The following is a 23,497-nucleotide window of genomic DNA, read 5'->3' on the forward strand; positions in this document are numbered from 1 at the left end:
TGCTTGCCTAAGAAAGTGCCTGGAACCAGGGGAATTTACTGTTTGTTCTGGCCAAATCCTGGCAATAGCTTGATAGGTCCCTGAGCCCCCTACCTTAGAGAGCATGCAATCCCTAATCCTTCTCCCCCTCTGAGATGTACTCTACTACCCAAACCATTTCCTCCAGGACCTGAGAGCCACTCCTTGAAATGCAGACATTCAGCCAGGAAAGCCTCCTTCCTCTCCCGGTTCTGTGGGAGCGGGGAGACCTGACTCTGGGGTCGCTGTGTCACACCCTGTCCCACCACCCCCTGTCACAGAGACAGAAATGTGTCTGCCTGGTGATCATCCCCGCAGACCACCCTCCTGGCACCCACATGTCAGGGTTTTTAGATCGGAAGACAACAGAGAGTGTGGGGACAGAGGTCCCCAGGTGACACTTGGGTCATCTTAGAGAAGCTCCCCTTTGAAATGTCAACTCGTGTGAAGGGGACAGCTGCTCTGGATTCAAGGGGAGCTCTGGAGAAGGAGGAGCCCTGCAAGCAGAGATGAGGGGGTGACGCAGTGGGCGCGGGAGGAGGATGGAGGGGACCCCACGTTCTCACCATTGGAAGAAGCCAGCCAAACTCATGCTTGTTGATTCCGATGATGTAGGGGACGGAGTTGAATTTCTTTTCAGCCAGAATCTCTTCAGGCATCTTTGGCAGCAGCACGCCATCAACGACCGTGGGCAGGAAGGGATGGCTCTGGGGAGGACGGCATCATGGTGTCGGGGCTTCCCCTCTAGGAGCCACACCCATGTCCCCTTCTCCAGTCTGAGCTGGAAGTCGACACCCCAGACCTGCAGGGCCACAGGTGGTGGCCACAGAACTCTAGCTCCCGAACAAAGGGGGCCAAGTGCACATGACCCAGAGGGCAGAACGTTGACTCAGGAACTAGCAGCGGTAAGGTGATGGGGGCAAAACTCACTCAAATTGAAATACACAGGGGAGTCTGGGTGGCTCAGTCCATTGGGCATTGGACTCCTGATTTCAGCTCAGGTCATGATCTCAGGGTGGTGAGCTCAAGCTCCGCATTGGGCTCTGCACTGGGGATGGAGCTTTCTTAAGATTCTTTCTTTCTCCCTCTCCTTCTGCCCCTCCCCACCACCTCCTTCCTTGTGTGCTCCCTCTCTAAAAAAAAAAAAAAAAAATATATATATATATATATATATATATATACACACACACACACACACACACACACATATACATGTTTTCATATGTATATATTTTTAAAGATTTTATTTATTTATTTGACAGAGAGAGCATACAAGCAGGGGGAGCAGCAGAGGGAGAGAGAGAAGCAGACTCCCCATGGAGCAGGGAGCCTGATGCGGGGCTCGATCCCAGGACCCTGGATCATGACTCGAGCCAAAGGCAGATACTTAACTGACTGAGCTACCCAGGTGCCCCTATTTCCATATATTTATATACATATAAGTATACATTAAGTTAAATATAAATGTATAAAATTTATAAATATATAAAATATATAATTATATGTATATATTTTAGTATTGAAATTTATAAACATATACATTTTATATGATTTTAATATAAAAACATAAAATATATATGTACATATTTCTATATCTCAATTTGAAGTACATGTTTGCCTGTATGATCTCTGTATCTACAGTCAGCTCTGGTGTCCATGCTAGTTCATTTCTATAAAAGCTGCCGTGAACTCTGAATTAGCAGGTGCTGAGCCACGGCTCCTGGAGGACATACAATGTCAGATTCCTGCAAACACCTGGTCACGTTTTTGTGAATCCTGTTTTATACGTGTTTAAAGACACCTGATACAACATGCATTGCTCACAAACAATGAATTCTGTGCAGTGTTTATTCATAAGACACCAGCTGAGAAGGGCTCACCATTTTCCTGGGGCCTGGGTAACGTGAACAGAGCCTCCTTGACCTTCAGCCTCGCGACCGTGTTATCCGTGATCCGCTGTCATCTCACAAACCCCAAGTGTAGCTGATCTCCTGCAGCTTCCTCACACACTAGGTGTTATGCTAGCCCTTGCCCAAGCAGCCTCAGACTGGCAAGTTGCCCCTTCTTTTTCCTGCATGGCGGCCTCACCGACCCATTACCACTGAGCTCACGGCCCAGGGCCCTGTGAGCTACCCTGAATAAGGCTGATCTAACACATGACTTTTCTCCACGAGGCACACCACAGCCTTGCTGCAGGGAATAGCACCTCAGTGCTGTGCCCACGGGCCATCTTCAACAGTGAAACCATCAAGAGAAAGCGTAAAAGTGCGGAAAATGGGGCCCTACATAGACTGTGAAAAGGACACAAGTTAATAGTGGAGATGGGAGACAACAGAGGGTGGCCGTGTTTGATCTTGATCAAGAGCCTATGCTCTTTGTCACTATGCTTTTTGTCACTCCCTGTGTGTCCATGAATGATGGCAAAAACGCCACAAGCATTGATTTTGGGGTTACACATACATTTAAGAGAGCTGATGAACTCACCAGTTCGGAATTCACCATCAATAAGGATTGACTCTATGTAGGGATCTCTATTTAAACAGAAGCTGCTTCTGGGCGCACCTGGGTGGCTCAGCGGGTTAAGCGTCTGACTCTCGATTTCAGCTCAAGCCAATTGGGTCCTGGGATTGAGCCCCAAAGCCAGGCTCCACGGTCAGCATGGAATCCGCTTGTCCTTCTCCCTCTGCTCCTCCCCTGTCCTTGCTCTCTCTCTTTCTATCTCTAAGATAAATAAATAAATAAAATCTTTAAACATAACCTGCTACTGATTAACAACAGTTCGCATGGAGGAGGTAGTGAGTTCCCCATCACTCATGAATAAAAGCATCAGGGATAGTCTCGCCTTACACTGCAAAAGTCCTCATTTTGGTGAAATTTGATGAAAATTACTCACATGGGGCCAGAGTCAGTGGCACCTGACTCCCGTGACAGCGTCTGGGACACGGGCTCTGGGTGTGGTTACGCTGCGTTCTAGGCCACGCACGTAGTTATTAAGAGCGTGGGTTCGGGAGCCGCCTGTCTGGACTCGAATCCTGGCTCTGACACCGACTGGCTGGTAACTTGGGACCTTATTTCACCTCTCTGTGCTTCAGTTTCATCCTCTGTAAGGTGGGTTGTTGTGGGGATGAAGAGCCTGGACCCACAGAGAACGCTCAGCACAGTACCTGGGCCCCGGAGGTCGCCCTGCGCACATCAGATAGGACCCGTGGGCAGTGCTGCCCAGCCCTCACTTAGACACCAGCTCCACGAGCCACGTTCCCAGCTCCACACACCATGAGCCTTATTTCCCACCACCAGATGGCAGGTAGAACCCTACGACACCCAGGCTTGGAGCCCCTGTGGCTTCAGGGACTTGCGTCCACTCTGCAAGGGCCAATGAATGACGGGCCATTTCTGGTGGCCACAGGAAAAGCTCTATCAAGTGAATCTGACTCGAAGCCTCCTCCGGTCTAGGCATGGCCTAGGGGGATCAGACGGTGCAGGACATTTTCTGCACGATGCCCGGCACACAGTAGCCGCGCAGCTAGGCTCTGGGGGCGAGGGCACTGGTCTTGTAAGGAAGACCAGCCTTTCGAGGAGGTGACGTGCCCTGACCTATGCTTACAAGGGTCCAGTCTGGCAGCATCATGGGGCAAGGATGGGAAGGAGAAGAGAGTCCAAGTGCAGAAGCGAGACCACGGGCCCCGAGCTGACCCAGTGGGGCTGACTGGCACTCGTGAGACGCAGAGCAACACCACAGCTGCCTTCCACAGTGCTCACGAGGGGCTGCCCTGGGGGGCGGGCCTCAGGCACCACCAGGCTGAAATCAAAACCCCGGGGGCCATGCTCCATCCTCCCCTTTCTCTTCCGCCCCTCATCCTGTCCATTAGCAAACTCCCCCAGCCATGACTTCGAAATTACCCAGATTCTGGCCCCGTCTCCCCATCCCCCCTGCTATGCGCCCAGCATAGGCTGCCACGGCCCATCTGCCGCAGCTCAGGGGCCTCACAGCTGGTCTCCCTGGGGCTACCCTACCCTTCCCTACCTTCAATCTCAGAGCAGCAATCAAAAGCCCTTTTGTAAACCCACGGTCAACTCCCTCCTCTGTTCAAAACCCTCCCAAGACTCCCCATCTCACTTGAAATCAAACTCTGAGTCCTTTAAAGGGACCACCCATACCTCTCTTTCCTTTTCATTCCCAGGCCTGTTCCCTCCCCCAACTCCTTCCACACCACCCACAATGACCTCCTGCCACAGGACTTTTGCAACTGCTGTTCCCTCTACCTGAAACACGCTTCCTCCAGTTTTCCTGACAGCTGCCTTCCCCCCGCCACCTCCAGAACGTGGTCCCAGTGTCACCTTCTTGTTTGAGCCACTTCCTGATCTCACTATGCAAATCCAAACCACTGTAAACCCTATTCCCATTCCTTTCTCTTTCTCCACAGCGAGGACCATCACCAAACACACGACATATCTCGTTTGTCACTGTACCCTCCTTTCACTCCGAGAGGGCAGGGAGTTATCTTTGTTTTTGCCTATTTTATTGCTATTTCCCCAGCTTCTGAATCAGGTCCCCACACAGTCGGTGCTAATGAAATCTTTGCTGAATGAATCTCAGTGAATTGTCACGACGCCCTTTAAGGTAGGTGCCAGTATCCCCAGGACAGAGCAGAGAGCACAGAACTGTGAGGTGTGGCAGAGATAACGTCTCAGAATCTGTCAAGGTGTTGGAAGGCACGAGAGGAGGAGGAAGGAGATAGGGAGGCTCCTGGGGTTCTGGGTGTGGCTGGGGGGGGTGTCCTCAGGACTGAGATTCTCGGCTCTTCCCAGAGGGCCCTCCAAATCATGTAGCTTGCACAGCTCGTCAACCCTGCAGTCTCCCGGGAAAGTCCTAGGCTCCTCAGGGGAGGTTCTTGAAGAAACTCCTCATCAGCTATCACCACCAGCCCATAGTGGAAGTTTCTAGTCCAGTCCTTTCCCGAGGGACTTTTTTGGGAATGGGAAATGTAAATAAGAAGTAGGGTGTAGGCTGGACCCAAGGGACACAGAGTTGATAACTGGAAGCCCTGGGCTGAGTCAAGAGAACCCATTCCAGTCTCACATCTGGTCACCCTGGCTGTGTTATCCCAGCAAGCAGCCAGCCCTCTCTGGGCCTCAGTATAGTAAACACAAGGAGTCATCATGAGCCCAACAGAAGATTTTTTTTCATTCCTATTTAACTGGAGCGTAAATGTGTCAAGGCTTAAAACCTATAATCAAGAAACCCAATGTCCTTACCTCTCTGGGGTCTCCAAACATATCAAGGGCAAAAAATTTCTGTGAAGACAAAGGGAGAGTATATGTGAGAAGGCTTCCAGGGACAAAAGCCAGTCTTTGTGAGCGGAGTGCCAAAGGTGTCAGGTTCTCCCTCTCGGTGCCACCCTGGCTGGGCCAAGAGGAAGTGGGCAGGATACTGGCTCTCCTGGGCCGGGGCACAGGTGGAGGTGTGGGACAGGGGCGGGGTTGCTGGAGAAGCCGTCTGTCTGCTGTTCCTGCCCGTGCTGCCCTCCATCCGCTTCCCCTTCTTGTCCCCCTGGGTGACACTAGTCACCCTTTGGGGCACTTCCCTTTTCCCCAGTCTCACTCACAAATCCAGGCATCTATATGTGACCTGTGGTGCCCCATCTCCCTGACCACAGGGATTTAGTTCAGGTATTGGCATACACCCACATGAATCCAATAGACTTTACCCCAAAATTTGTGCTGGAATTATTGTGAACAGTGTCTAAACAGATAGGAGGTAAGTCTAGATGCTGTCACTGACTTTACCCTCCCTCGGGAAAAAATTTGCCCAAGAGTGAAGCCAACACTGAGAGGAAAAAAAAAAAAAAAGCCGAGGGATGGAGCAGATACATTCTTTTTTTTTTTTTTATAAACATATGTTTTTATCCCCAGGGGTACAGGTAGATACATTCTTAATAATAGCATATGTGCACCTGGACCCAGCCATACCTAAAACCATGTTCTCCTGAACCACAGTTTTGTTTTCAGTTAGTTACCTAAAGATTTTGTTACATTTCTTTTTCCACTCAAGGTACTTTGAGATGAGTTTCCTCATCCTGCATCAGTAAGTCCTGACTTACACAAGATCACTGAAACTCACCCAGTCCCATGGTTCTCTTATATATCGGCTAAAGAGTGCACTGATTGTAACATTGCACTGTAGCTACTAGGTCTGGCCGGTATGCATCCAGGGATCAGTCGGGCACTCCTTGTTATGGGTTATGGCCCTAAGTCCTCTGACTTTCCTCAATATCACCAACTCTTCTAAGCTGGTCCTCTTAAGCCAATGGAGAATTGCTGAAATAAACCTGCCTCTTTCAAGGAATCAGACGTGGTTGTGTTTTCATTCTTTGCATGCACTACTCACCTTATTTGAGCCCAAGAAAACAAGACCCAAGCCCAAGTCCACATTGGAATCCAACCAGGAAACAGAGCAGAGGCTAATGCCAGAGGCCTGGCCCCAGGGTCCAGGAGTCTCTCCAGGAGCCAAGGGCCCTGACAGAGTGTCCAGGGGCTCAGGATATGTCTGAACTCACAGTCACACCCTATCCCCACAGAAGGAAAAATTCCCATTGGGCCTTCCTGCTGTATTCTCTGGGTGTCCTTGTGATGACACACTGTCGTAACCATCCATCAGTCCTCAAATGTCGCCTCCTCTAGGAAGCACCCCTGCTGACTGTTATGGGAATTTCCTCTCTCTATACTCCCACCACCCTTAGTCCACGAAGTCTGTGAGTGCATTCTTCCTTGAATAGTTCCTTGTCCACAGAAATTACATCTGATTAATGTCAGGACGGATGGAGGGATGGATGGAGGGATTGAGGGGTGGGTGACTGGGTGGGTGGATGGAAGGATGGATGAATGGAGGAAGGGAGGGATGGATGGATGGATGGATGGATGGATGGAAGGATAGATGGATGGATGGATGGATGAGGGATGGATGGATGGATGAATGGAAGGATAGATGGATGGATGGATGGATGAATGGAAGGACGGATGGATGGATGGATGGATGAATGGAAGGATAGATGGATGGATGGATGGATGGATGGATGGATGATGGATGGAAGGAAGGATGGAGGGATGGATGAGGGATGGATGGATGGATGGATGAGTGGATGGATGGAAGGATGGATGGATGAGTGGATGGATGGCTAGATGATGGATGGAGTTGGTCAATACACAGAGTGTGGATGAACTGGATGGACTGGTAGACAGATGAATAATAACTAGCTGACCAGGTGATGGATGGATCATTGATTCTGGACAGTTGAATGATGGGGTGAAGATATATGGTGGTTGGATGACACCCAGATGATGGAAATGAATGGAAGTTATGGCTGAATAAAAGTTATGGATGGATGGATGGATATTAAACTGATTAAAGAATACTGATAAACTGGATAGACTGGCAGATGAACAGATGGATAATAAGATGATGAGTGGATTGATGGCTGACTGGCTGGCTGGGTGGGTGCATGTATAGTTATTCTAGAACCACAACTGAGGCAGTCTCAGAAAAAGTTAGATAAATGGACCACCACTGGGTTATCACTGAGGTAGTTTCTAAATTAAGCAAGATATATTATGACAATCTTCCTTAGAATCTTTGTTCTTAATATCCTATCCTCAAAATTCAGAATAGTACGTACCTCTGGGACTACGTAATACTTAATTTCTTTAACATACATTTGGAAACAGGAATGGGAAAACAGTTAAGTTTCGGTTGAGGTGAGAGATTATTATACTATTTGTTCATTGTGTTGTTTCACAACTTCGCAAATGTTTGCGATACTTCATATAAAAAAAAAAAAAAGAAAGAAAGAAATTCCTATTCAGATCCAAAGGCTGACACTGTTCCCTGGGGGCCAGAATCACTGTCCCAGACAGTTTTCTAGGGCAGGGGCAAAGGAACAGCCAAATAACGGAGCCTGGGCCCAAGTGCACAGGGTGGGGGGCTTGTGTGGTCACGAGAGTGGATATGCCTACCAACTTCAGCGACGTCTCCAAGAGCTCATCTTCCGTCTTCTGGCGCAAGCAGTGAACAAGGACAGCCGAAGTGGTGGCTTTACACCCAGCAAAGACAGCAATTTGCTGTAGAGATCACAAGCAAGAGCAGAACTCAAGAGCCACGTCCCTTCCCTCTAATCAATAAAGAGGAATTCTACCCCAACCTTCACTTCTAAGGGCAGCAGAGGGGAGCAGAACATACTCTAGACCAGCAGGTGGGATTCCTACGTCCCAGGCGTGCCAAATTAAACAAGGTCTGTCTCTATGACTGTATCTCCGTAAAATGGGCAAAATGATCTCAGAGCTGAGAGTTGAAAGGGAGGGAGAGTGGGGTGGGGTTTAAGAGCACGGAATCCAGAACACACTGCCTGTTTGCACATTTCCTTTCAGGAAGCCTTCCACGATAACCTCCTGCTCACATTAAGATTAAGTGCTCCTTTTGGATTCCCTTACGATATCAGATATCTCTGCTTTATTGCTCTTGTCACTTGAGATTTTATAATCTGTGTGATTATGAAATGATTAATTTGTCTCCTCCAATGGAATGGAAACTTCATGAGGATACTAGATGTCTGGCTTTATCAAAATTACGTGATGAATGAATGAATTCCCGGAACCAACCCCAGCCATGAGGCACTTAAGTGGGGGGCCACTGCAGGCCCACATACTGTAAGTGGGTTAACCAGAACTCAGACCCTGAGAGAGACCAGTCACGGTGACAGCCCGCTGCCCACTATGTGGCCTGGTGCCCCCCACCCACCACCCTGCCCCCGGTTGCACTTTGGGTAGAATGCTCGGGGGACAGTGCACTGCACTGGCAGTCCAGAGTCACGTGTTCAAGTCCCAGCTCTGGTAAAACTGGGAGACTGGCTGAGGTGTCTCCTTCCCCTTCCACTCCACTGCTGTCACTTCCATGATTCCTTGAGGATGCCTGCCGGATCCCATGGCAAGAAAGGCCCCTGAAGATTCCAGAACAGCAGAGCCAAGGGTGTGGCAGTGGTCCTGCGTGAGACCTACCTGAGCTGTTTCCTTCATGTCTTTCCTAACCAGGGCAGCCGTGAGGGCCACGCCGCTCTCCGAGATGGCCCGGTGGAAAAGGTTCTTGGCCAGGGGAGACAGCACCTGGCAGGACAGTGGACAGGAAGAGAGTTTATGCTCATGGGGAGGGGTTTCAAGAATCATCTCATCCTTAACTCTAGCCTGGACTGTCCCCCTGGAGACCCGGGCACCCAGGGAATGTGGCAGATCCTCACCAGGGCCTCGCCCTATTCCCAGGCTGACGCTGGGGCCCGGCTCCTCCAAGAGAAGCTGAGCTGGAGGGCACCAGCAGCACAGAGCGAGGGAAGCACGGGAAGCATGGTGCGTGTGCCCACTGTGACAATCAGAGGTCTCGAGACAGGGCGGCAACTGTCAGCCGCCCTTTAAAGACACAGTTCTGATTCCCCATCTCTACTACTCAGGATTTATCCTAAGAGTGATCATGGAGATGAATGATGATTTCCAAGAATGCTCATAATGTTTATAATATAATTGGAAATAACCCAAGATTCCAAAATTACAAGATTGAGGAAATGAAGGATTTTCATTTTTACTGTGGAATACCATGCAGATCTTTACCACGGAATACCACGGAATCTACAGCAAAATGATAGTAATGGAAGAGTAATGTTTAGGTAAATATTTCTGTTATAGGATATACTAAGAAAGGTTTTTAAAAACATCTTAAGACAGGTGGGGTGCCTGGGGGGCTCAGTCATTAAAGCGTCTGCTTTCAGCTCAGGTCATGAGCCAGAGTCCTGGGATGGAGTCTCACATTGGGCTCCCCACTCAGCGTGGAGTCTGCTTCTCCCTCTGCTCCTCACCCCACTTTCAAGCTCTCTCTGACTCTCTCCCTCTCTCAAATAAATAAAATCCTTTTTAAAAAAATCTCAAGACAGGTAGACAGATGACAGATGGATAAATAGACAGAAGTGAGTCATGGGGAAAACACTAGAAAAATAAGTCTCAAAATGTCTGTGGTGAGCTTCCCTGGGTAATGGGACTATGGAGGACTCTTTTCGTCTTTGGGCTTATCTGCACTTTTCCTTTTTCTCCACTTGATAAACTATAAAAACTTTTTCCTCGTATTGGACCTGGGAACCAATACATACGTTAAAAGCAGTAATAGCACTGGCCGTCTGCTCAGCAGTGAGGGAGCTGGAGAGCTTCTGGCTTCCAGCACTTCCTCATCTCATTCCCATCTCTGCTGCCCTCAGTGGCTCCCCCAGCCGCACTCCCCACACCAGGCCCCCAGGAGCCCCAGGTGAGCACAGCACCACTGCTGTCCCAGGCCTCCCTGTCCCTCCCAGCCCAGCCCCACATCTCAGTCCCAGAGGCAGCTGTCCTCACAGGAGGCCCCTGACCTGTTCTTGGTGCCAATGTCCCTTGACTTGCAGATCTGGCTTCCAGCTGAACAATGACCCTTTGTCCAACTCTTTCCCATAATCTATACCCACCCTACTCGCTAGGAGAAGTGAAGCGAGTCCTAATGCTAAAACGATGGGAAGGAGAGAGAGCGAGCGCAAGCGAGAGAGCGTGCACTCAACCATGGTAGAGGAGGTGTATCATTGCTGGAGCTGTGGCTGGAGATTCTCAAGGCCCTAGGATGCTATCCTGGGATCTGAGCTTCCTGGGGGCCAAGGAGAGCTCCGCCATTAGCTCTCCACCAACTGATGCTGTGCAGACCGGGTCAGTCCTGAGTCAAGGTCTTGTAAATCAAGCTGCCAACTGGTCCAAAGGCTCCAAGGGGTCCCATCAGCAGATATATCAGGGCCAGGAACACTTACAAGAACAGAGACGCTTTCACCTCCTGCTGACTCTCCAAATATGGTTACAGAACCTGGATTCCCTCCAAAGTTGGCAATGTTCTCCTGGACCCAGCGAAGTGCAGCCAACTGGTCCAAGTGACCCCAGTTTCCTCGGCTGTGTTCGTCTCCTGTGCTGTAGGAATGGGGAAGGGGTGGGAGCATAGACCACATGGCAGGGCTGTCAGGACCACAGATGGGGCTGGGGGACTCTAGGTGAGTCTTCTAGAAAAAGACCAGCCTTCTACAGCCCCGACACAAGGGTCTTCTTCTGTCTTCCATTCTGGTGGCATTTTTCTGTTGTAGGGTTCTACATTTACTCAATTGGCATCTATTTACTGAGCATCTACTTTGTGCAAAACACTGTTCTAAGAGCTAGGAGCACATCTGAGAACTAAACATGCCAAATCTCTGACTATACAGAGGCTCACACTACAGATTACAAACAAATGGATAAATACAGAAAATAATATCAGGTAGTGAAAGTACTTCCAGGAAAAATAAAATCGGGTAAGGGAAAAGACTGGGGTCCTATTTCAGATCACAGGACCAAGAAAGGCCTCTTGGAGGTGGTAGTATTTGAATAGAGACCTGAGTGAACAAGCACATGAGCCTTGCAAATATCCAAAGAAGGAAATTCCAGGCTGAAGAAACAGCCAGTGCAAAGGTCCTGTGGTCCAGTGGACAAAAGTGAGTGTAGTACAACAGCTAAAGGACTCTGTGGGCCTTGGTAAGAACTTTGATGTCATTGCTAGTAATGTGGGAAGTCATTTCACGGCCTATGACAAAATTCCTTTTATGTCTTAAGTGGTCATTCTGGTTGCTGTGTAGATGAGACCCAGCATCAAGTTAGCAGATTATAAAAGTAGGTTGTTTTTACAATCATCTGGGAGAGAGGCACAGAGGGCTTTGATTAGGGGCCATAAGGGAGGAAGTGAGAAGTGGTTGGATTCTGAATATATTTTAAAGGTGGAACCAAGAGGATTTGCTGACCCTGATGTGACGAGGTGAGAAAAAGAAGTCAAGGCTGACCACAAGTCTATCCAGAGCAGTTGGAAGCAGGCGCGAGGGGCCTGCCAGCAGCCAGCAGGAGGCGCTGTTGGCAAAGTAGGAAAGTTGGGGGAAGGAGCCGTGGGAGTCAAAGGTTAAATCTGTCCCCCTGGAGGGTGAGGTACCCTTCAGACGTTCAGTGGAGGTAGCAACAGGTACAAGGTGGTAGTTAATGAGGTACATCTGGGTTTCAAAGGCGAAGCAGGGGCTGAAATAGGGAGCTTGCAACGTGGCTCCTGAGGTCACCCAAGGAACCCGTGGAGGTGGAGAAAGAGATGCACACAGAGGCCAGAGGATCTCGCGTAAGGAATCGTGTGCAGCTGCTCCCAAGGTTGGCCCAAAAGCTGTTGGGACACTGGGCAGAGGACAAACTGGGAGCAGGAGCCTCAGGAAGCACCCATATAGCATTTTGACCTTAATGGGGGAGCAGAGAGACGGATCGCGGTGGGAGAGAAGAGATATCTCCACTAAGTCACCACACCCTAGGACAGGACTTGCTTGGGATAATCCTCCTCTAGCCCGGGGCTGGAGGGGAGGGGGTCTTTCCTGTGAGAAGTCCACCCCCTCCCCCAATCCAGCCCAGCAGCCATCTCAGGGTCAGGGGGCACTTCAGCTGATGCCCAGGAGGGCTGTCCGCTGGACAGTCTTCAGCTCCAGACACCCAGTTCCTTCACCCAGAAAAACGCACCAAACACCTGCCCCGAGTGTGCCCTTTCCTTCCCTTCCCGCCATGTCAGATGCATAAGTCTCTAAGTGCTGCTATAGGCTGTCTCCACAAAGGTGTGTGATGTGCTGGAACAGCACAAGTGAAGAAGACGGGGGCATTTCAGAGGGGGTGACATTTGGGTTGGGCCTTGCAGAATGCATAGGAGTTCGTCAGGTAGAATGGTCATTCCAGGTAGAAGGAAGAGGACCTGCAAAAGCTCCGAAGCAAATGGCCTAATGTGGCTGGGGATGGAGAAGATAAGTAAAGCCCAGTGAGGAAAGGGCTTGGGTGCTTTCCTAGGGAACCTGGCAAAGATCCCTTTGAGGGCTGACCTGGCCAGAGCTGAATACCTAGCACCCTCACTTTGGTTGGGGGGATGGGGCAAGGTGCAGTGAGGACTGTGCAGAATCTTACCTGAAGAATCCCCAGATGCCCAGGCGGTACTGAATGACCACCACCACCACGTTTTCATGGGCAGAGAGGGCCAGCCCATCATAGGTTGACGCTCCGCCCACCACTAGACCCCCTCCGTGGATCCACACCATCACCTGGGCAGGAAGGAAGCAACCGTACTGGTGAGGGGAAGCAGCGCTGGGCAGGACCTCAAGACGTTGTCTGGTTTGATCGCCGACCTCTTGGCCGTGGCTCAAGGAGGCCATTACCAGAAGTGACCTGTCCCCAGCAAAGTTAGAACAGGCATTTGCTCTTCTCCCTGCTCCTCCCAACTGGGGCCCAGGCCACTGCTCCAGCCAGGACACCCTGGCTGCCCCCGCCGGGGTCCCCAGCGCCAGTGCCAGTGAAGCTCATGCTTCAGAACTTCATCATGGGAACAGTCACGGCTAAGAGTGCCATCTTCTCCCCAACACTCCCATCGCCCTCATGGCTGAGCCTGTCCCGCAGCCCAGCCTCCAACGCTGCCACAGCCCCGTGTTTTGGCTTCATCTTAATGATACTTTGTATGGTGAATTGAACTGCTCGCCTGCCATAGGGACTGTCTTGAGAAGCACACGTGCCCCCAGTGGGATCGCTTTTGAATATGCCGTCCTTTCTGCCTCCTCCACATCCCCAAATCCCACCCGTCCTCCAAAGCCCAGCCTAAAAGCCACCTCCTCCAGTAAGTCTTCAGTCATCTCACTAATAGGATCTGAGACCTACTCTATGCCAAGGACAGTGTTTAGAATCGAGGACGAGGGTAGATATAGGAATTCATCACGCTTGGCTCTGGCATTGTAAGAGCTCACGTAGCCAGGAGGGAAGAGCAGCTAAAATAATTATGTTGTAATCATTTTATTCATTTAAAAAAAAAAAAGGAATTTGTAACACAAACTATGTGCCAAGTAGCATTCCACGCCATAGGGACTAATACGGCCCCGTTAACAGACAAGAAACCTGCCTGAGGCCACGCAGCTTAATAAGCCGCGGAAGCAGGACTTGAACCCATGCGGTCTGTTTCTGGAGTCCACCCACTGAGGCACTCAGCCCACTGCAGCCATTGGCCAGGGTGCAATGGAACTGCTGTTAGGAGAGGAGTAAGATCTTCCCTTTGACTCTAACTAATGCCTCGGGAGTACTTGCTTTGTGCCCTCGCCAGCCACTGAGACAAAGCCCGATGCGCATCACTGGTACTCATGCGTGATTAGCCCCATTCTGGAAACAGAGCCAGGCCCCTTTGCTGGTAAAAGGCAGAACCGGGATGTAAGCCCAGACTCTGTAGATCCAGAGCCTGTGTCCATATGGAGAGGTTCTCGCCTTGTTCCTCCTCCGCCTCTGGTCCCTGCCTCTGTCTGGGTGGAAGGACCGAGTTAGCAGTCATCTGAGTGAAGGCTGAGATGAGGGTTGGTCAGCAGTGACTTCCTGAAGAAAGCATCCCAGATGGTAGGGCCCTCCAAAGCCAAGGGTATCTGATGATGGGTTTTGTTGTTGTTGTTGTTTTTTGTTTTGTTTTGTTTTGTGGATTTTGTTCTTGTTTTGTTTTGTTTTGTTTTTTGGTGGTTTTTTTAAGTCCCTCCTTTGCCTTGACCCCCAAGTGCAGCTCTGCACACAGGGGCAGGGAGTATATAACAGAAGAATGTGAGAACAGAGGACTGAGTGCTCACAGATTCACAGATGCCCTCCCCCACTCCTGGGCATCCTGCCAGGAGATGGCTGGGTGCAAACATCCCCCCCACCTCTCCACCCCGGGGATCACCTCCTTTTCCTGGACATCTCCAAGCCCCAGCTTGAGTCTAGAATTTGCCCCACCTCTGGGCTTCCTTTATTCTAGAAATGCTGACTCATGGGGTCATCAGTCGTGCCAAAGACAATTAGGGAAGGAAATTAGCTACGATAAATTCCCAAGTATTTGGCCGGAGGCAAAAGAATGAACTTCTCGGATTGCCCCAGGCTCTGCCCCTAACATCTCTCAGGCGACCCTGGAGCTTGTGAGAGAAGCATCTTACTGTGCTGAGGAAAGGCCTCCCACAGACTCGCCTCCTGGTCTGTGTCAAAGGGCACTGGTCTGAAATTCAGAAGACCTCGGCTCTGGTCCTGTCAATCCCACCATGTGATCTCACCTCCCCCTTTCTGGGCCTCAGTCTCTCTACCTGTAAAGGAAGGATGGCTTATCTCTAAAGTCACCATTTTGGTCCTCCTATTATCAAGAAACGATTTGGAAAAATTACAATGGCCATGACCGTGGTACAGCAAATTCCCCCGGAGGTCTGTCCCTAGGGGAAACTGAGGTATGGAAAGCTTGCGTTTCTTGTGGTCCTAAGGTCTGGCTGTGGTGGGAACAGGAAGCACTGAGGTCTCTGAAATGACGCCCCACCCAAGCTGTCTTCACCCCCTTCTAGTCTACACCAGAAGACTCGCAGTGCTAGAACCTTCTACTTACCGGCAGCCGGCTTTTCTTTGTCAAGTCAGCGGGAGTGTAAATATTTAGATAAAGGCAGTCTTCAGAAAACTTGAGAGCAATATTCTCCTTTCTGTTGGTAAAGAGCTCTGAGAGCACCTGCCCCCCCATTGCATCCTGGGAGCACCTGGGGAGGGGGGCAAAGAAGAAGTTCTGAGTTCGGCTCAGAGCTGAGCAAGATGCCTCCTGCGGTGCCCTGGGCCTTGGACTGGCAGGCTCAGGCTGATAAATAGAGTTGTTCCTACCAGGCTGGAGATACTGGGATGGTTAGGAGGTTTTTTAGGTGCATGGGCGGGGTTTGGAGGGGGGGAACCCTGAGGCTCACTAAGGTCTCCCACGGCTGTGTCTAGATAGTAAGAAGGCTTGGCACCTGTCCCCTTCCCTGAGCCTTTGAGATGCCCTGGGTCAAGGATAGGAGACCGCCCATAAGCTAACCACCTGGGCGAGGCCTATCTCCTGCATACCCTGGATACATGCCAGCTCTCTGTTCCAGGCAAATGTGTCCTCCACCAGGTCAGCATGTTCTAGTCCATGGCAGACTTCCATAATCCCTGGGAAGTCACTCAAACGACAGACATTTAGGCACTACAAAAGGTCAGGGATGAAATATTTTGTTGGGCAGTATCAGGAGAACTGTGTTCAAGTCCTATCACACTCGTTAATCTTCTGGGTGACTTTGGGTGAATTCCCTGCCTGATTTGGTTTGAATCTGCCAGGTTAGTGTGAGGGAAGTGATTTTTATAAGGGTCATATAGTCCTGACATGCTAAGAATCTACCCATCCCAGGCAAGCACTATTGGTTTTCCCAATAACAGACCTTAAAGACCCGACACAGATTAAAACTGGTAAGGTTGGGGCGCCTGGGTGGCTCAGTGGGTTAAGACCTCTGCCTTCTGCTTGGGTCATGATCCCGGGGTCCTGGGATCAAGCCCCGAGTCGGGCTCTTTGCTCAGCGGGGAGCCTGTTTCCCTTCCTTTCTCTGCCTTCCTTTCTGCCTACTTGTGATCTCTATCAAATAAATAAATAATAATCTTAAAAAAAAATTGGTAAGATTTATGAACCTCCCAACATGCCAGGTACTCTATGTACTAACTTACTTAATCCTCACATGGCACACTCCCTAATATAGAATCTATAATTATCCCCATTTTTACTAAGGTACCGAGAGGTTAGAGAACCTACCCAAGGGCACACAGCCAGAAAGATCCATACTATGTAGTGCACGATATTTCTAAGGACACTATAAGGAACATTTCTGGATCTCAAGGTACCAGAATGCAGGTATCACTGCCCCCAGTTTGTAAATGAGGTCACTGAGTCACTCTGCTGGCAAGTGGCAGAATCAGAGTCTCCAGTAATGACTCCTTAATTTCCATCCTAAGGGAACTTTCCCCTGATCACCAGGGCAAGGAGCCTAACAGTCTTAAAAGAAGAAAATCAAATGTCAAGAAAGGGGAAAAGAGGTCAAGGTCACTAGTGTTCAAATAAATGTGGAATAAATAGCAAAATTACACATAATTATAATGATAAGTATTATTGTTTTGCCTATCCAATAGCCAAAAAGCATTTTTTTAAAAGATCTCATTTATTTATTTGACAAAGAGAGAGAGATCACAAGTAGGCAGAGAGGCAGGCCGAGAGAGGGGGAAGCAGGCTCCCCACTAAGCAGAGAGCCTGATGTAGGGCTTGATCCCAGGACCCTGAGACCATGACCTGAGCTGAAAGCAGAGGCTTAAGCCACCGAGCCACCCAGGTGCCCCAAAAAAGCATTTTTTAATAACCCCAAGCATTGCCAAAGATCTGGGGAGTGAAGGTTTTCAGATATCAATGGAAGGAGTGTTGCTGGAACATTTCTGGAGGGAAATGTAAACAGAAGGTGCATATTCATGGAATTTCTTCAAACTTGCCCCAAGTACATAAATATTTAACTGCAGAATATTCATCAGAGTGTATCTGTACTATCAAAAACATCAAGAACTTAATGAACCCAAATAAGAGAAGGGGTAAATAGATTATAATCCAAGACTCAATGTAATACAGCCATTACAAGTCCAGCTGTGATATCTAATGACATAGAATAATATTCCTGCTAGATTTACAAATGAGCAAAGCAGGCATCCAAACTATCTGTATTGTATGATGTGATACTGTGATTTATAATAAATACATATTCGGCCTCCATTCCATTTCGGCCACAGGATCCCTAAAATCCGTGGAATTTCCTCTGTGAAGGAAACAATAAAGATATCTTTATTATGTTAATAAGGTGACTTTTGATCACACTTAAGGCTAGGGGCTGGTTGTCACATGAACCGTCCAGTAAACTTTCAGTTCTGCCTCCCTGACCTCTGGGGAGCAAGATGGGGCTGGGGGTTGAATGGTGGCCAATGCCCCTGGTTTCATCAATCATGGCTACATAACAAAGCCTCCTTATAAAACCACAGGACAGGATGCTGGGAGTTTCCAAGTTGGTGAACCAGAAAGCTTTCATGGCCAGTGTGCAGGACCCCCAACTCCAGGACAGAAGCTCCTTTATTCAGGACCTCACCCCATGGATCTCTTCATCTGGCTCTTGATTCATATGCCCTAATAACCTTTGTAATGAACTGGTGATGTAGTGAATAAACCAGTTTTCTGAGTTCTGTGACTCAGCAAATTAATGGAACCCAAGGAGGGAGTCATAGGAACCTTTGACTTATAGCCAAAGTCAAGCATAGATAGCAACTTGGACTTGTAATTGGCATCAGATGCAGAAAGTGTCTTGTGGGGCCGAGTCCTTAACCTGGAGGATCTGACACTATCTCCAGGCAGAGCAGTGTAGGAATTAGTTGAATTGTAAGACACACAGCTGGTGTTGGAGATTTTTTTCTCTGTGTTGGTTGGTGGTGGTTGTTGGGGGGGGGGGGGACCCACACACTGAAATTGAGTGCAAAATCTCATGGATTCTATTTTTAAGGAAGAAAATATCCAACAGATAAAAGACTGGAAAAACAGAATCTAAAATATGAACAGCAGTTCTCTCTGTCGGTGGAGGAATTGTATGTGATTTTCATTTTCTTATCTTTCCTTACCCGTACTTCCTCCTTTTCTGCAATATGTATGTATTACATTGGCAGTCAGGAAATAAAAAGAGCAAACACTATTTTTTAAAACAAAAGGAAGGAAGGAAGGGAGGGAGGGAGGAAGAAGAAAAGAAGGGAAGGCAGCAAGGAGTAAGACCCTAGAAATTTCCAGAATGCCTTGCTGAGGTGAATAAGGTCATATGGATATATGTAGGCTTCTGAGGTATCTGGAGGAGGTAGATATTGGCTACTTTGTCCAACTTGGTCAGGGTGATTGGGACACACCAGCCATTGCTCTGCTCATGACTAGGTACTTTGACACACTTGGGAGCTAAGAACTTTTGAGTCAACTCCCCAAAGCTCTCCCCACTTACACAACTCTTGGTCTACCCCCACTCCCTAGCTTTGGCAAAGGTCCAGACAGGAGAATTGTTACTTCTACGTCCCTCACTTGGTCAACTTCTAATTTTCTCCCACTTATCATGGTCTAACGTATTGCATAATTTATTGACTGATTTGCATATTTTTTCTATGTCATCCATCTCCCTGCTAGAATGCAAGCTCCGTAAAGGTAGGGATACTTTTCTGATCATTCGTGGATCCTAGGAAACCTAGAACATGCTCAGTAAATGTTTGTTGAATAGAGCTCTAGAATGCTCTATTCTAGAAGGTATTAAAAGATTTATGGGGCACCTGGGTGGCTCAGTGGGTTAAAGCCTCTGCCTTCAGCTCAGGTCATGGTCCCAGGGTCCTGGGATTGAACCCCGCATCAGGCTCTCTGCTCAGAGGGGAACCTGCCTCTCCCTCTCTCTCTCTGCCTGCCTCTCTGCCTACTTGTGATCTCTGTCAAATAAATAAATAAATAAAATCTTAAAAAAAAAAAAAAAAGATTTACAACAGCTTGGAAATTTTGGAACAAAGCCACTCAGCAAGTTGCCCTGGACGCTTCCTGCATCACTTTGAGGCCAGCATCCCCCCGAGAGACGCCAACTTACATGGGAGGGTAAGCGGTGGTGGTCTTCACGTAGTTCCATGGCTCTGCGGGCTGTGGCGGAGCAAATCTCAGGGACCCCAGAGGAGGCCTGGCAAAAGGGACTCCCAGGAAGACGGCCACAGGCTGTGCAAATCCTTCTAAGCTGACGTACTTGCCCAAGACCTTGCCTTGCACGGTGTCCACCACAGGCGGCGAGGATGGGTGTCCCCCTGGACATCCAGAGAAAAGAGGACACATCAGCCCGAAAGGTCTGACCTGGACTCCCAGTGGGTCTCCACCTTGAGCAGGGACCTTGAATGAGTCACCTAAACCCTCAGGACCTCAGTTAAGCTTGAGGTTAACTGTCATTCCTTACTTGGGGCTATCTAGAGGAGCCAATTGGAAATGGAGGTATAATAGCATCAAGTTAAAAAGAAATGCAAGAAGGAGAGCTGCTGAGGGGAACAAGGCATTTGGTTGTCACTCCGAGAAGCTTCTGGAAATAACTGGCCAGTAGGCCTCAGGTGCTAAGCTGCACACTGGTGTAGAACATGAATAAGAGGCTGTCCCTCCTCTCAGAATTTCTGAACCATGTAGGGAGCATGAGCTACAAACACACTTGCCTCTACTGGGTGGGAAGGCAGGTGCCAGAGTCCCCAGAGAGGTACGAGTCCACAAGGGTCAGAAGAGGCAGGGAGGCCTCCGCATTGGTGGCATGGTGGAGGTGGTGCCCTTGGAGCTGGGACTGGCAGTGGGAGGGAGGAGGGGGCTGACAGCAGGAGATAGAAGGCGGGGGGTTGGTTGAGGCAGAGCAGAGGCTAGGTTCTGGGAGCAAAATGCAAGGCTGGCCTGAGGAAGAGTGAAGGGCCCACGGGAGCCAGAGGGAGTCAACGGGGAGTGGACAGCAGCCTGTATTGTGAAAGAGGTTCAAGTCTGGGAGGGGCCTCAGTACCAGGCTAGGGTCTGGGGCTTTCTTTGGGGGTACACATATAGCAGTCAACAGTCCTAGAGTATGCAAGAGTGACATGCATCATCTCATATGGGATTCTGAGCAGGGGCTTCCGGGGCAGGGGAGAGAGCCTGGGGGTCTGGTTCCTACCTGTCCCGTCCTTGTGGGGCTGGTGGTCCTTCTCCACTGAACTGTCCCTTCCTCCTGGGCTGTCCCTTCCACCCCAGTCCTGGTTCAACCTGCTGTGCAAGTGGGCCCTCAGACTCTCGATCATGGCCCTCCTCCAAGTCTTCCCTCATCCTGCCCTGGCAGCCTCTGTGTGTATGGTTCCTCATCTGAAATGGTTTCTAGCCTGGCATCACGCCAGCTGCTCCCTTGTGGACACAGACAAAAGGTCAACCTCTCCCCCAAAGTGTGCGGGAGGAACAAGAAAGGGCGATCCAGATTTAGTCTTACAGAAGGAGATGGAATGGTAACCTGCAGGAGAGGCGAAGTGGACAGGAGCCCAAGGGGCCAGGGTGAGGAAGCGGGTGGGCGGGGTGCGAGGCAGAGCAGTTATGGCTCCAGGAGCAGTCCGCACTTGTCGTGTTACATAAGTACACACATAGTGTTTATGCTACATGACATCCGTACACAGGTAAGCTTTGAATGCTGAGCACTGACTATGCGCCAGATTTGCATTCTGGCTCGCTAAAATTCGACTTCACAAGATGCCCATTTTATAGATGAGAAAGCTGAGGAAATGGAGAGAGCCAGCGTGGACTTTCTACAGCGGGAAATGGGATGGCCTTGCCAGTGGGTAATCGGTAGTAAGGGAATAACCCACTCCTCCTTTGGTTCTTACTCTGCCCTCACATTCGGTCCCAGGTTTCCGACAAAGTCACCATCAGAAAGAAGGTGAAGTGCACATGTGGCCTGGGCCTTCCCAGTTCTGAGGGTCCCAGCCCTGGCTGTCCATTCACAAGCCACAGACAGATTTCAGAGTATGATTTTAGTGGACCTTGAGCAAGTCCATTTCCCTCTCTGAGTCCGTTTGCCTGCCTGTAAACGGGCATAGATGCAATCTGGGGCCCCTTGCTACGCTCTTGTAGTAATCATGGGCTTTATTTTGTGTACACTTGACGCTTGACCTCTGGGGCCTTGATGACCCTGGAGGGACTGCCCTCTCGGAGTTAGCCAATTCCAGTGATAGGAATCAACTTCCCTTCCAGTATGCAGAGCCTGTACCCCAATCACCTTCTTTAGCAGGCCGTCCCAGGCCAAGCCACTACCATCCTGCCCTAATCACTCCAGGGCCAGAGACCCAAAAACTGTGAGAAGCCTTCGTGCCCTAGAACTCACTGAAATTGGTTAGTTTGCCAGTCCTGAACCTGCATATCCTGGCTCACCTCTTCCTTCCCCAGGTAACCACAATAAGGGCTCTTGCACGAAATTCCTCCCTCCTCCCTCCTCTTCTAACCCACCTTGAGCATCACCTCAGTGTGCAGGACCGTGGTGGGCATGCGTCCTTCTCCCCGGAGCTGTGAGTAACAAGTCCTGGCCACTGGCTCCTGATCTGTTGGCCTCACCGCACACCAAGTCTTCTACTACTACCTTTTAAAACAACTCCTACATTTATAAATTCTTTATTTGCACTTTCCATACTAGGTGCTCTTTAGAAACAAACTGTTTTATCCTTACAACAGCCCAATGACAACTGCCGTCATTCCCATGTTCGAGAGGGGGACACCATGGCACAGAAACCTTAGGCACAATGCCTAAGGACAGCTGGCCAGTAAGTGCTGGGCTGGGATTCAAACCTACACTCTCTGGGTCCACAGTTCGTCCAGGTCCCCTGCCTGACATCTGAATGGGGAGCATTCCTACGACACTTTTCCTAAGCCGAAATGGCACAAAGCAACATATCCTGGGCTTTTTGCAAGTTGCATTAAGCCACTTTGCTTTTAGGAAAGACCTCCCCATTAGTCCCTGTTATTGTAGCCCAAACAAATTGGAGGACTTTCGCTTTTCCGTTACTATAGTAATACAGGATTTCCCTAAAGGTGAAGAGGCCTGATGCCACTTGCAGAAAGCCTGGGATACTCCTGTTAATATTCTGCTAAGCCACTCTCCCTGATTTGGCCATGCACAGACGAATAATCAGGCAGGAAACAAACTGAGCTCTCTGGAATCCCCATCCAGGAGGCATGAGGTTAGCTGTCTGCCCTGCTCTGGGAGCAAGCAGCTGCAGTCTGGGAGTGTTCCTGCTCCCCCGGCTCTCAGGTTGACAGGGACTGGCTGGGCACCAAGGGGGTGAAGTCCAGAGGGCACTGGCTGCAGCAAAACTGGACCCGCCATACCCTTCCTCTCCACGCATCTCCCCCACCTCGTTCCCGTCCACCTCCCACCTCGCACCTGGGCAAGGATTTCCAAACACACCCCGCTGTTTTATCTCAGGACTCACCCCAAGCTATGGAAGTGGCAAGGGAGGTCAAGACCAGAGCGGAGAGCCACATCGTGGACAGGCTGCAGCTCCAGCGCTTCAAGCTGTTTACACCACTTAAGAGTCTGTTCGGTCCCGCCCCATTGCCCTACTCCGTGGGCCACCGCCCCAGAGCTCTTGGCCACGCCCACCCAGAGTTTACCCTCTTTTCTCCAAAGCCAGGACAGAGTTTCTGATTACCGAGAGCCCCATACTGATCCAGCAGCGTATTACATAAGGGCTTCTCCCTTGCAGAACTCTAACCTGAGAGCCCTATGAATTTCCCAAGGCAGGCAGGAGCAGACAGATGCCTTTCAGGAGGGGGAGGCTTTGGTCCAGGGTTCTCAGAACAAGCTTGAAAATTAGAACAACCGCCAGCTGCTGGGGAACTCAGGACAAATCTGTCTCAGCTGTTTGGGCTTCTTTTCCATATAGTTCTGTGTTCTCAAGTTTGGAAACACCTTAAATTCATCCAGGTCCCCCCACCTCCCTTTTTTAAAAAAAAAAAATTGAT

General features: G+C 49.8%; 1 protein-coding gene across 1 annotated transcript in view; it reads right to left on the bottom strand.

Moving 5' to 3' along the window:
- CES1 (carboxylesterase 1) overlaps nucleotides 1-23,088 on the bottom strand; it is a 29,553-nt gene extending 6,465 nt beyond the window's left edge. Inside the window, exons 1-9 of the mRNA XM_032323839.1 lie at nucleotides 22,966-23,088; nucleotides 19,596-19,803; nucleotides 15,521-15,665; nucleotides 13,063-13,196; nucleotides 10,875-11,028; nucleotides 9,067-9,171; nucleotides 8,029-8,133; nucleotides 5,275-5,313; nucleotides 585-725 (exon numbers count right to left, since the gene is read on the bottom strand). Coding sequence (XP_032179730.1) covers nucleotides 585-725; nucleotides 5,275-5,313; nucleotides 8,029-8,133; nucleotides 9,067-9,171; nucleotides 10,875-11,028; nucleotides 13,063-13,196; nucleotides 15,521-15,665; nucleotides 19,596-19,803; nucleotides 22,966-23,017 — 1,083 coding nt within the window. The 5' untranslated portion in view covers nucleotides 23,018-23,088. The remainder of the gene's footprint in view (nucleotides 1-584; nucleotides 726-5,274; nucleotides 5,314-8,028; nucleotides 8,134-9,066; nucleotides 9,172-10,874; nucleotides 11,029-13,062; nucleotides 13,197-15,520; nucleotides 15,666-19,595; nucleotides 19,804-22,965) is intronic.
- Nucleotides 23,089-23,497: the final 409 nt, after the last annotated feature.

Source organism: Mustela erminea, chromosome 19 (genome assembly GCF_009829155.1).
Source record: "Mustela erminea isolate mMusErm1 chromosome 19, mMusErm1.Pri, whole genome shotgun sequence".
NCBI lineage: Eukaryota > Metazoa > Chordata > Mammalia > Carnivora > Mustelidae > Mustela > Mustela erminea.